This window comes from Dreissena polymorpha, chromosome 3 (assembly GCF_020536995.1).
Source record: "Dreissena polymorpha isolate Duluth1 chromosome 3, UMN_Dpol_1.0, whole genome shotgun sequence".
NCBI lineage: Eukaryota > Metazoa > Mollusca > Bivalvia > Myida > Dreissenidae > Dreissena > Dreissena polymorpha.
This window is the reverse complement of record NC_068357.1, coordinates 11356925-11371693: the sequence shown is the minus strand read 5'-3', so window position 1 is coordinate 11371693 and position 14769 is coordinate 11356925. Positions and strand designations below refer to the sequence as shown.

The 14769-nt window shown below is 36.2% G+C and overlaps 1 protein-coding gene across 5 annotated transcripts in view; it reads left to right on the top strand.

The window, feature by feature from the left end:
- The first annotated feature begins 5653 nt into the window (after nucleotides 1–5653).
- The window catches only part of LOC127872989 (uncharacterized), a 46762-nt gene continuing 37646 nt past the window's right edge, over nucleotides 5654–14769 (top strand). Inside the window, exons 1-3 of one of the 5 annotated variants that reach the window (XM_052416525.1) lie at nucleotides 7525–8082; nucleotides 8277–8365; nucleotides 9068–13188. In XM_052416525.1, the coding sequence (XP_052272485.1) occupies nucleotides 9178–10113 (936 nt within the window). In that variant the 5' untranslated portion in view covers nucleotides 7525–8082; nucleotides 8277–8365; nucleotides 9068–9177 and the 3' untranslated portion in view covers nucleotides 10114–13188. Of the gene's footprint in view, nucleotides 6009–7524; nucleotides 8083–8223; nucleotides 8366–9067; nucleotides 13189–14769 lie in introns of those variants that run through there. The other 4 variants (XM_052416524.1, XR_008045875.1, XM_052416522.1 and 1 more) reach the window with 4 other exon arrangements.

Genomic DNA, 14769 nt, shown 5'->3' with positions numbered 1-14769 from the left:
TAAAACTGTGCATGTATAGAACACTTGTTTTCACAAGTAGCCAATTGGTGTCAATTGTCGATCAAAAGGACCATAAAACAAAACACGGACGTGCAAACGGAAATGTATACGGAATACCGTTAGGACCATCGTAGTTACACATTAAAATCCAGAGGGCGACAATGCGATAGCGCGATGGCGACAATGCGATAGTACAACGGCGACAACGCGATAGTACGATGGCGACAACGCGATAGTACGATGGCGACAATGTGACAACGAGATAGTACGATGGCGAAAATTCGACAGTACGATGGCGACAGTGCGGCAATACGATGGCGACAGTGCGATAGTACGATGGCGACAATGCGATAGTGCGATAATACAATGACGACAGTGCGACAATACGATGGCGACAGTGATTGGGATACTTTTGCGGGCACCCGCTGAGCAATAACAACCGATTAACAGATTAACGACAGTCTGTCAACGATGTCAGTTGTACATGTAAGCGTCGAAATATATGATGAGGAACACAACGTGCATAACAAAAGGGGCAATATCGTTTAATCAATTATTCGGATCCTCTTTTACTATACGGATACTTGATATTCGGAACTCCTGATATTCGTTACGATCCATAGTTTTGATAAATAAATCGTTATAAGATACATAAATCTATATAAATAATGCCAATCAAGGAGTGGCCAGCTTTGACCGAATGGGCATGATTTGAAACAAATAAATCAGTAGGGGACCTCTTTAACATGATACACTCGGACTTGTGGTTTCAAAGCAAAAGCTTTTAAATGTCATTTTGTCATATAAATCATGTTCAAATCATATGATCTCACGGTGTCGCGTTTTGAAGTTCCAGAGCCGCGGAGAAGAGGTGCTTTCAAACGCTCACCAAACGCTTATATTGAGCTCGTTGTTCACTTGAGAGCTTTATACAAACAAACAAATAAAAAAACGATTCTTGAACAGAAATAGATAGCAAATAGGTTGACGTATATGAAAGACGTCGTCAGGAGCTACCCTATCCTCGAATGAGACCACGAAACCTTAAGTGACTTTACATCTGAGAACGTAGCTCAAAAGTGCGCGATTGCGTAGGCTGGTCGGTATCTACGCTGGTCGCACATGGCAATAGACCTACTACGATTGCGAAGGCTGGTCGGTATCTACGCTGGTCGCACATGGCAATAGACCTACTACGATTGCGAAGGCTGGTCGGTATCTACGCTGGTCGCACATGGCAATAGACCTACTACGATTGCGAAGGCTGGTCGGTATCTACGCTGGTCGCACATGGCAATAGACCTACTACGATTGCGAAGGCTGGTCGGTATCTACGCTGGTCGCACATGGCAATAGACCTACTACGATTGCGAAGGCTGGTCGGTATCTACGCTGGTCGCACATGGCAATAGACCTACTACGATTGCGAAGGCTGGTCGGTATCTACGCTGGTCGCACATGGCAACAGACCTACTACGATTGCGAAGGCTGGTCGGTATCTACGCTGGTCGCACATGGCAATAGACCTACTACGAGTTTTGTTTCGTGAAATCACAGTATCCCTCTTTACTAGACTTTCAGACATTCTTAGAGATTCTGCCACGCCGATAAATTGGGCGTTAATAATTAATTGTTTTAGAAATTAAAGGGACCTGTTCACAGATTTTGGCATGTATTGAAGTATGTCATTAAATGCTTTAAATTGATAAATGTTTTATTAGATCCAGTAACAAATAAAGAATAAAATTAAAGAAAAGTAATTCTCATCATGGCTCTTACCACTGACCCTAGGAGCAAAGGTCTACCACTTAAACCACACGGCCATCCGTGCTCATACAGATAGTGATGTGTTGTTTTTTTTAAACTTTATTATAAGCAATCCTCGTTGTATCACAAAATATAACGATAACAACAGAACTGTCAAAATAATTCAATCGTGTCGCGTTTGTGACGCTTGACAATTTTCAGGTTTTTAAATTGTCAAAAGATGCATAAAATGGATTATTTAGAGCATGGAAAATGTTAGTAATACTATTTCATCACAAATATTATAACTACAACGAGAATTTGCGAATCTGAAACAATTTTTATTAATTTTGTTAATCAGCCAACTCGGGAAAATGACCCATTTAGTTAATAATCTGTATTTTGTTAGAATTCAATGAAATAGATATGGTTGTTGATTTTTTCTTTTGAAAAGTAATATACATGTTAGCGCTTTCCCATTGAAATGTTAACTACATAGATATTGACAAAAATCATGGTCGCTCAAGTTATGTAGTTGGTATGTTATCAATTTCTAATCTCTATATTGTATTGGTTTTACGTCGTTGAATAGACGTCTTTAAATGTCTCACAGGTGTTAAAAAAAATGTTCATAAAAGGTCAATATAACTAGGAAGTGACTAAATCTGCAGATAAAGGGACATATAGAAGGCCATCGACGAATTATCTTTTTCAGATGCCCGATAAAACCTTTATTTTAAAGGGGCCTTTTCACAGATTTTGGCATTTAATGAAGATTGTCATTAAATGCTTTATATTGATTAATGTAAACATTGGATCTAAAACGTTCCAGTAAAAACATGAATAAAATTAAAGAAAGAACAAAAAGTAACCCTCAACTAGGCTCGAGCCACTGACCTCTGAAGTAAATGGAGTAAAAGTCTATCGCTCAGACGACTCGACCATCCGTCCACATGCAATCGTCAATGTATTTAATACTTTATATAAGCATATTATTCAATCGTTTTGCGTTGCAACGCTTTATATTTTTCAGGTTTTTAAATCTTCAAAAGATGCATATAATGGATATTTTAGAACATGGTAAATGTTCAGTATAACTGTTTCCTCACAAATATCATAACTACAACTAAAATTTGCGAATCTGAAAACTTTTTTCAATTTTGTCAATTTACCAAAACGTGAAAAGGCCCCTTTAAAGTAAAAAAAATCCCCGGGAAAACGTTTAGTGGACGCGGATAAATATGTAATTGTTATAAAATCCTTATAAATGAAATGTGAATGAAGTACCGATTACCGCATGCGCACTTTTGAAACGGATCATTTAGTTCAACGAACTTCAAATAAACAACGTGTTTTGTTGTTTATGAACTGCAGATCTTAGTTTAGCTGTAAAAGTATCGTTTTTTTGGAGGCGTCTTTTTTCCTAAACAATTTAACCCATTCATGCCTAGCGTCCTGAAAAAAGGACATTGCAAACAGCGTAGACCCAGATGAGACGCCGCATGATGCGGCGTCTCATCTGGGTCTGCGCTGTTTGCTTAAATTTCTTTATGAAATATTCTAAATATAGAAATAAATATACTTGACATCCCTAATTTTGGAAATAAATTGATCCAATTTACAAGGATGGGAGAGTCCACTGGTCATAAATGGATTAATCAATAGATCCATGTTACTTGATATATAAGATCTGAACTTCATCTCATATCATATGGATTACACGAGTTCAGGAATTTTGTTAGTAAGTAAGCCTTTAGCGAGCTTTCTGACAAAACCCCTGGCCGAGTCCAATGAACTTGAATAAATGACAATGAGTCTTTCTTTTTTAAACACGAGCTTTAAAATCAGCAAAATAAAGTACTATTTACTTAAACGTCATCATAAAACCGAAAAGTTTGCGAGACGTCACTTAAAGTGATTACGTAAAATAACAAAATAACGTCACGCTATTGGAAATTATTTTAAACATCATGATAAAACCAAAAGGTTTGCGAGACGTCACTTTAAGCGATGACGTAAAATAACAAATAGCGTCACGCTATTGGACAATCAAACAAAAAGTAGCAAGTGAAAACGCTCAGAAATCCATATTACACGTGTTTAAGATCAATTATTCGTTATGGCTATACAGCATAAAAAAAGAGAATAGGCATTATTTTCACAAACACGTGTCAATATCGACGGGAAATACCGTCGATATGCCCCTTTCATTTTAAGATCTTTGTAGAATTAAACCTGCATTTATATCTATTGCTTGAAGTTAGGAACAAATTATCATAATTTGTGATTTTATATCATCATATTAAAAACGTTAAACAACTAAAATTATAGCGCTCAAAACTCTCGATTTTAAGTGTCACCACCTTTTTTAACGGGATTTTCCGTTGTGCTACAATTGAGATTTGTTTGACAAAAAGAGTTGCTATATTATCTATAAAGGAATTAACGTGTATAATGCCGACGTTTTCGTACTAGAAAATGACGTATTGTTCTCGAACATTCCTAATATGGTGATGCTCGGGGTGATTATGCAATATTTTAGCCGCGCCATGGGAAAACGTGGCTTAATGCATGAGCGTTCAGTATCGTTCCAGATAATCCAGGGACGACACTTTCCGTTTTTATGGAAGTTTTGTTTGAATTAAGTCTTTTCTTAACGTTAGGCGGAAAGTGTCGTCCCTGAATAGCCTGTGCGGACTACACAGGTTAATCTAGGGCGAGTGTTAATTCTTTCAGTGCGGGAACCAAATTTTAAAGGCCTTTGCAAACCGTTTGGATCCAGATGAGACGCCACAGAACGTGGCGTCTCATCAGGATCCAAACTTCTTGCTATTCTGATAGTATTCTTTGAAAAAAATAGAAGAAAATGCTAATTTTAGAAATTCAGCAGACGGCATTTTAGCATACGACAAATTTCCCAGCATGCAAAGGGTTAACGCACATGAATCAAGTCCCGTTTTCCCAGAGCAAAAGACACATTGGTTTCGGAAATGTACGGCCAGAACCTCTCAGATTCTAAATAAGAAAAGAAGTACTGGTATACCATGGTTACAGATTACGTTTGTTATCGGATGAAAGAAACAAGCAGCTGCTTTAGATTGTTGGAATTGTAAATTATTCATATATGATTCATATTAAAGGCTCAAAATCAAAGTACATTTAAATTCCACCTTAAGAATATGTTCTTTCTGCGATATTGTCTGGTTGTGATATATTCCATGAACCGTCGACGAGCGTTTTAATACAATTCGTCATAAAATAAATACGATTTTCGAGAGTAAAACGTTTGAAAAGCCTCCAAGTGTATTTTCTGTCCACCATATTCATTTCCGGATTGGTAATGCTCGTATAACCATCTAAAGTATTTGTTTCTCAATAAATACACAATTGTCTACAGTAAAAAGCTCAAAGGCTGTGTTGTAATCTTAAACGTTTACAAACTTTGAACTTTTAATGAAATATTGTATACAACGTCTTGCGTTGTGAACTTGCTATCTTGACGTAACAAAGAATCTTAAAAGTTCTGCCTAAACATAATCGTTGAAAATTTGACTACTTTTGGACAGTCTGATTTTTAAAAGTAGTTGAACAAAGTACATGTACATAACTTTCTGAGTTGTTTTATTGTACTTTGTTTCGTACATATGTACTTAAAATAAAAACGAAAGTATTTTTAATATGTTTTTCTAGTTTAAAAATATATATTTTCCAAAGTAAGTGTGAACTCATGTTTAACATGGTTAAACGGATACGTTCATTAGGTTCATTAGGTTTGTAAAACCCTTTAAAAATAAGACGGACGCTTCACCACAGAACACGCTTAAAACATATTTTACAATTTTTCAACTTAAATTACGTTTGCACACAGACCTCTCCCTTTAATATACGCCAATCGCAGTCGATATTTTGCCGTGACTCACGGCGGTTTAAGATCAATACGGCAGGTAAACTGTGTTTAGGTAACCAACGGGCTGGCTATACAAGGAAAATATACGGATTTTGCTTGCGCGACACTGTCACGCATGCCTATAAATAACTTTAAGATTAAACGATAACCACAATAACTGTTAGGGTATTTCTGAAATGATCATGTTGCATAGCATGTATAATTGAACACGATTACTAAAGGATTTGACAAAAGCTGGTTTAAATAACAAAGATGGAAGCGTGCGAAAATCTCTGGTACTCGGGCGTTAAATTACGGATTGTATTTTCACTGGTACTACATATCGGAGCATGTGTACCCTCATCGATTCCAGTGTGTAAGTACTTACTTATTTATTTTCTAACATAAATATTGCTTTGATAATTTCATGGTTAAGTTGATAAACCTCTACAATTATTGATTTCTTTGACCACAAACGAGAACATAAAGATCGATATACATGTACATGTAATATAAATGCCCCGTTCATGTATTATAGATATCAACGCACGAAAACAAAATAAATAAGACGTCGTTTGATTAGCATGTGTATAATTTTTCCATGAACAAATACGAATTTAAAAAAAAAATTGACATTAAATCATTAAAACTGTTTTACTTAGTAAGCTGTCCCAAATATTGACCTGCTCTTTGGTCAGACAATTGTCTACAAAAAAATGTTGTTTGCCTTTGCAAATGTAATGTTGTATAATGCCAAAATTTTATTTGTTTACTCTAACATATCAAAAAAGGTTGCGGGAAAACCCAACTTTTAGAAGAAGAATGCATTTTTATACATGTGAATTTATTTTAAAGTGTTTTTTTAAAGAGTCATTTTCGACGGGAAAAAAACAGGTGAATTTCGATATGCCCTATTGAGTAAATCGCGAAAAATTTAATGAAAGATAAAATTACTGTTTGTTTATTTGTCTTTTTTACATGTTTACAAATACTTGTTTAAATAATAGGTTCGATTCTATTTAAAGAAGTTTTAAACACGGACGATTTCCTTGAGTGGGTTGTCGGAAAAGATTGTCAAACACATGTGTGTATATAATTTGCCTTACTCATACTATTGTATGATTTGAGGGATGATGCAATTGATATAACCTCTTTTTAATAATTGTAATGCAAGATATACTGAACCTGGTCCTGTATTAAATGGTCCATCCTCAAATTCAATTGATATGACATTAACCCATTCATGCCTAGCGTCCTGAAAAAAGGACATTGCAAACAGCGTAAACCCAGATGAGACGCCGCATGATGCGGCGTCTCATCTGGGTCTTCGCTGTTTGCTTAAATGAATTTCTGTAAGAATTATTCTAAATATAGAAATAAATATACTAGACATCCCTAATTTTGGAAATACGTGGACCCAACTTAGAAGAATGGGAGAGTCAACTGGGCATAAATGGGTTAAGAAAAGTTGTATAAATTTAAGACACGTTAATCAACATTGTTTAAACTGGCTACAATCATCGATACACCCGACCACAATAGTTAAGCGCAGGGGTTCTGAAATATTTTAAGAGTCTACTTGTCCACGGACAAGCTGGGCCCACAAATTCACTTGTCCGTACCAAATAAGTACTTGTCCGTACTTAAAAGAAAGGTAAAGAAAAGATCATTACTAATCAAGAAAATGATATAAACATACTTTATCTGCTAATAAAGAAAACTCCTTACAAATTTTACATTTACACACACCGGCAACATTTTCAAGCCAAGGGGAATCATTTAGCCAAGGGTTAACAAATTCTCGTTTCCGCTTGGCGTCATAGGCTTTATCATATTCATACTTGTTTTTTCTTGTCTTCTATGACGCCGAACTGATTTTATCATTGGTCTTTTTTGCGTCATGGCTTGACGTTGAAGTCATTTTATTAAAAAAAACATATAATGTTCGCTGCATGTCGGTAGAACATGTATGAGGCCATTTGCAATTTACAAAAAATGTTATCTGATGCGTGATTGGCTGTCGCTATAGACATGTGTGCTGGTTTCTCTACTGAAAATGTTATCTTATGCGTGATTGACTGTTGCTACATGTATATACGCGTGGACTGGTTTACTACATTAAATAATTATTATCGGAAAATTACCTACCTCGTAATTGAAAACGTGTGCCAGTCCCCAGATTAATCATTAGCTATTTATATAAACTTTCGTTTTTGATTTTCGGAAATTGGAGTAGTTACGTTCTCAAAAAATGTTTACCACGGAAATTTTACTTGTCCCCGGACGAGCCAGCTTTGAAAAACTGCTTGTCCGGAAGGGGAAATTGACGACTCGGACAACTCGGACACCTTATTTCAGAACCACTGGTTAAGCGGCTGAAAGATTAACCCATTTATGCCTTGTGGACTCTCCCATCTTTCTAAGTTGGATCAATTTATTTCCAAAATTAGGTATGTCAAGTATATTTATTTCTATATTTAGAATATTTCTTACAGAAATTTCTTTAAGCAAACAGCGCAGACCCAGATGAGACGCCGCATTATGCGGCGTCTCATCTGGGTCTACGCTGTTTGCAATGTCCTTTTTTTCAGGACGCTAGGCATAAATGGGTTAATAGTAAATATAAATAAATATTGAACTCGAGGATGTTAAGGAGTGCTTGTTTACATATGAGTGCGATTGGTGACAAGTTTGTATACATGAAGTCACCGTAAGGACGCAGTCGGTCAATTGGTAAATTATTTGTTATTGCATCTTAAAATGTTGAATCAGTAAAACCATCCACGTTTATAAATTTAGCATGAGCATGTTCGCGCGGTGTGCCTATGACCCTTAAAGAGCGCTATAATGTCACTCAACGTTTGGTGGTCTAATTATCTGAAGGTACGACTCCTTATCAAGGTGTTCGATTGCAGGGGCGTAATTGGGGCTACAATTTCTCGGATATGGCCTAATACCCATTTTCGCTCGACGCGGTTCCAATAAGACCACCACCATGCACAAATCAGACCAAATTGAAACACATATTAAACACACACAAAAACAGACTAGATATCACCTTACTGTGTGAGCGTTCTTTAGATCCCCCAAAGACACAAACAAGTACTATTGTACCCAGGAAACGAACTCAAGAGCGTTTCAATAGGTTTAAACTAAAGCCACACGTTATTTCTGCTAGTGGCGACCTAACAATAACAATATAATAATAATAATAATAATAATAATAATAATAACAATATAAATAATAATTTATTAGCTACTTGTATCAAATAATCGTGTGAATAAAGCCGTTGCAAATGAAATAACAGCAGTTGTCCCACCACATATTCAGTTTGACGTATGCTACATAATCTTTGTTTCATTTCTTGTTGAAACAGAAACAATTTCTAACTGTTCTATGTTGTGTTCATTGTGTTGTTGTTGTTGTTTTTTCAGTTGTAAATCCTTGCAATAAAGAAACGATACTCGGCCAGGGATCGGGAAATTACGCCGCAGATATATATTTCTCGGGAAGAGTGCATCCATTTCAGCCGACTTACTGCTTCATGAATCTGGTGACGGATCATGGTTATGTCATAACCTACAAGTTCGAGAATCTAAACTTAAACAACCTCTGTGCGGGAGAAAGCGAACATTGTGAGTGCAATAATTCAGTAACTGTGAGTGATGTTCACAATGGCGTTACAATAACGAAAGAGTTGTGTTCAGCAGAAAATGCCGAAACGATTGATTACTCAAACTCAAAATCTATGGGTAACAACTTAGCATTTCGTGTGAAAATGTCACCCAACACGTCAGTTAGTTTACAAATCAGCGTGTTCACGTCACAGTACGTGCAAAATAAAGGTTGTGCCAACGACGAAGCGTTGTGTTCAAATATGTGCGTGCACCGAACCCTAGCGTGTGGACCAGATAAAGATAAGTATTGTAAGAGCCCTGATGACGTATGCTCGGACATCAAATCCTCCGAGCCGAACGGTGGCCTCGTTGTCCCCTTTTTAGTCCCCTTTTTGATTGCTTTCCTGGTCTTCACAATCATCTTTACTTACGGTATTTGTCTGAGCGAAGAGAACAGCTTTCTCCGGAGGAAATGCTGCAAGCTACAACCTCGAGCAAATTCCAGTCGGGCCAATGCAATATTCACGGTTCACTTGGCGAATCGCGGCGTCGCCTCCAGAAGTGGAGGAAACGACAATCGGGCCTTTGACGAATACGGCGATCCTATAGACAGGGCCACCTACCAGCCACCACCTGAATACAGTTCTTTAGAGCACATAGACAGAGCTGGTCGGTGGCCCGATCCCAAAGACGGCGGCGATCTGCCTCCAAGCTATGAGGACGCTGCCCAAAATAGACAGAAGTATAAGATCACTATAAAAGAAGGACGTATATGGCATACGGCAAGCGTAGCTATGAGGACGCTGTCCAAAATAGACAGCAGACAGAATAAGATAACTATAAACGAAGACGTTAATGCATGACACTTATATTAGATTAAACTAGTGTTATTATCCATATTTTGGGAATTAAATCGCCGCCATAAATCAAAACATCGCAGTAAGCAAGGTTGACACTAGAATAGGAATAATCCACTTAGAGGAATCCTGTTTGGGTGTCTGTAAACTATACAGACAAATTGTGCATGTCGTGGTGACAACCTAACAGCGGTGTTCAATAAATACGTGCGTAACGACGAAGTGCGCCCTTGTATGTTCGTCTATTGGTGTTAACCCAAATGCGGTGTTGAATGTCTACGTTTCTTGCACGCTTTTATGTCCATCAGGTCATGACCGAATCGTTTATTTCGTTGTTCTTTTTAAATGAGGAAACGTTTCCAGGTCATACTTTACCATACCTGTCCCGATCCGATGTGTAGACACGTTGTTGTCAACCAAACTTCGGCTGAGGACGCCACAGTGCGTTACATTTTTGGTGTAAGCCACCGATATTAAGTGCTTTCAAAATTGCCATAGTCTCAAATAGGATTGGACCTACCCGGTTTTCTGATAACTGAAAGAGGTCTGTCCATAGTTTAAAACACAGACGGTTACCAGTCGTGTTTATATTGAGCGAAGAGCAGTTTGATTTCATACAGTGAACGTGTTAATTTTGTGATATTGTTAGTTTTTGAAAACATTTACCGTTTAAGTTGCTTGTTTTTTTCTATCATATGAACCGCGTCATGCGAAAATGGGTCTAATTCCATATACGGCAAACGTAGGTCCAGCCAGTGCAGTGTGGTCAGGAGCTGCTCTATTTCCTAATGAGACCACGAAATCATGCGCGGTTTTAAAGCGGACGGCGTAGCGTTTGACCAGGCTCACTACTGCACAGGCTGGTTTGGAGTTACGCTGGTCGCATATGACATAAGATCCATTTTCGCAAGACGCAACACATATGATAATTCATTTATTTATTTTGATAAACGATTTTAAGTTATTAAGCATCTCATTCTATTTAATCTTTTTGTTTGTGATTGATTGTTGTTTGCCGTCTTAAACACCTCACATCTTGATTTTAACGTTGTTACATTTAAACTATTGTGCGTTTTATTCATCAGTGTACTTGTCATATAGAGAATAACAGGTAACTGTCCAATCGTTTTGTAATATATCAGGTGAAGCTTAGATTAATATAACGGCGAGGCTTGCCGAGTTGTTAAATAAACTCTGTCATTCGAATAGATTGCATACATTCCGCAGTGTGTTACTAATTCAACAATACAACCCAAATTTAATTAAAAAAATGTGTGAATAGTTAAATATCAAAGATCGTAAAAAGTTTTTTTACTAAATATATGTGTGTCAATTTATTTAAATACATTGCAATAACACTTTTTGAATGCATTTAATTTAAGATCAGATAAGGAAATAATCACCCATGTTTATACTATTTTATTCACTTAATTAGCCGCCGTTTTTAATGGTTCTTTATACAAAATTACAACAATTTAATGATTTCTAATTATGTCACATGCATTATACTTAGTGTTACTTAAAGTGAATATTATAACGTTCATGTTACGTATACAATCACAACCACGCAAAATGTACTGTTTATCGTATATTTTATTCGTATCAGTTCCCCTTGCTATGTGTATATACAATGAATTATGAATTTGACTTATTTTATTTTTAGAGGGGCATGTTCTCGTTGGCAAAATGACAATTTAAAAAAAAAAGTCTTATAGATTCAAAAAAGAATGCATGCATAATATCTAAACAAACAAACTAACACTCCTGATTTAGGTAAAAGTTAAATATATCATTTATTCATTATCATCATATCAAGTCAGAAAAATAATTGTGTTAGTAACGCATGAATTGAAAATTTTGCAAATACTTGTTTAACTAACATATTAGATGCTGAATTTGTGAAATAAAAGCCCAAATTTGCCGATAAACGCATACTTTTCGAAAGTTTCACGTTTAAAATGTCTGTTGATAAACGGTTTTCAGTCATTAAAACGAACGAGTGGTTTACTGTCTATTAATCCATTTATGCCTAGCGTCTAGAAAAAAGGCCTTGGCAAACAGCGTAGACCCAGATGAGACACCGCATCATGCGGCGTCTCATCAGGGTCTGCGCTGTTTGCTTCATCATGCGGCGTCTCACCAGGGTTTGCGCTGTTTGCTTAAAGGAATTTCTGTAAGAAATATTATAAATATAGAAAACAATTAACTAGACATCCATAATTTTGGAAATAAATTGATTCAATTAAAAAGGATGAGAGAGTCCACCAGGCATAAATGGGTTAATCAGGCCTGTGATAACGTCGTTTTTTACATTTTGCGTCTCGAGTTCGGGGACCACACGACAGGCCCTTTCTCTTAATATTGTAATGCTTTAAGACTATTCCAAGTAATATAGTTTTCTTAGTAAACTCATTTATTTACATTTAAAATAAACGTAACTCCGTTGAACAAGTCCCTTTAAAGTAATAACATTGTGTCATGTGATGTATAGTACAGCTCACGCAAAACCAACAAAGTCCGCGGCTACGCCGCGGACAGATTCTTCTGTTAACGTATTTTCGCCGCGTATTTACTCGGCATGATGCCGAGGCACTCGGCGAAATTTCGCGGAGTGACGCCGCGTCTGTTTTTTCCTCGGCATCGATTCGCGGAGTAACGCCGCGTAGATGCGGCGATTCGCCGAGTATAACTATTTACAAATATTGATTGTATACTAATCTATAACACATGTTATCGAAATATAGAAACATACACAGAAAATACGCTGTGCGATTGTTAACATTTCTCTATATCTGCATACATTTAATTAAATTATCAATCGGACGTCATCTGTCAAAACAATTTAGTGTATGTCGATAACAAGATCTATATTGAGTTAAAGTTAACACAGTTAAATCCCGTAGATTATTTCGGAAACGAGACTTGCTTTAAACGTCTGTCATGTCGCCAAAATTGTTGCTCAATAATTTAAAGAAAATAAATGTAGTATTAGATACACATTTTACAACATGTACATGATTCTAGGCTTGTTATTCTTTAGCAAGGCAACCAAAATTCTAAAGATGGCTGCCAGTGCAGCAACCATCTGCGAAAAAAGAGAGACATATTGTTGTTGCTTTGTCTAAGTTATCTCTATAACATTAATATGAGGATAAACAGTGCACCCACATCTCAACCTGTGCTTTGCGACACACTCTTCATAAATTTGAATGGGTTGTGTGCATTTCAAACTTGCGGTATAAAAAGCTATAACATAATTTTGAAAACTAAGATTATGCAATAGCGAACAACTTCAGTGCCTTCAGCGATTTGATATAATGTTTTATTTGACCGTACGATTATTAAACCTTTAACATAACATATTTTTATAAATCTTAAACTTGTAAAAATTCCAAAGTATGTATGTTATGTTCAAATACCCGTTATAAAATAAAAATGGAGCTTGCACTCTGGTATATATTGTTGGGACGCATTGGCCATGGCATGTATTACTAGTATGTATTTGTCTATTGTTGAAGATCGTGTACCTTAAACATGATGAACGGGAGGGCTTGTGCGCTTGATATTTCGTTTATGTTAATACACCCAATATTTATAAGACCCATGGCGAACGCCTCATAAGTTTAAATTGTACTTGTGAAATCTGATACGGCTTTGGAAAATCCCGGTCTGTTGCAATCGATACCCCTGCAAAGCTTGTTTTTGTATATAATAAAATAGGTTTGCAAGTACGTCCTTTTATTTTGGGCTTGCTTCTTAAGATTTTGTGAAATGGGAAGAACATATTTGCAATGCCAATTATTTTTAATGAATAACTTAAGTCGGGCAGACATAGCTGATATCTTATTAACTACTTTTATGTATAAAACGTCCGTGTGTAACGCAAATGCTTGATATATATTTGTTATTCAAATTTTCGGAACTGGACATACCGATCGTTAAACTGATACTAGATTTGCACACTCTTAAATAAAGAAAAGAAAATTCCCCTACAAGCTGGCCATTATTTACGTTATTGATAATACACTTAAAGTTTTTAGATGTGTATTTATATTCTTTTCCTACGAGACATGGTTTACTGGGATATACACGTAATAGGATGAGTTATTTTATTAAGTGCGATCAGTTATCATTTTCTGTTTGAAACAAGCATCATAAAATCGATTAATTGTATAATAGAAACACATAACATATTTTTATTATATATATTTATAGTTTTGAATTCATGTTGCATTTTATTATGTTTGTTTTTTTAATAAAAAAAGTGTATATCCTATGTACTGCAAATGACATTAAGTCTCGTCTTATTATCTACCATGTTGCACTTTATATAATCGTCTTTTCCATAAACTCATTATAAGTATTATGGATATGTGAATAATAAAGCACAAAAATATAGTACCACATATAAATGGGGGACACACCTTCATATATTGGCAATACACCTTATTCGTTTTCTTATTTCATTCAAAAGTGTAAGCTCCCTTTAACAGGCCTACTTTTATTCCCGCATCATGTTACAAGCTTAATGTTTACAGCACACAGCGGTAACATGTTACGAAACTGAAACTAAATTGCATGTTAAAACCCTCTTAAAAATGCAATAATTTATGTCAAGGCCTCAATTTCATTGTGGAAAAGTATACCGTACTTAAGCATGGC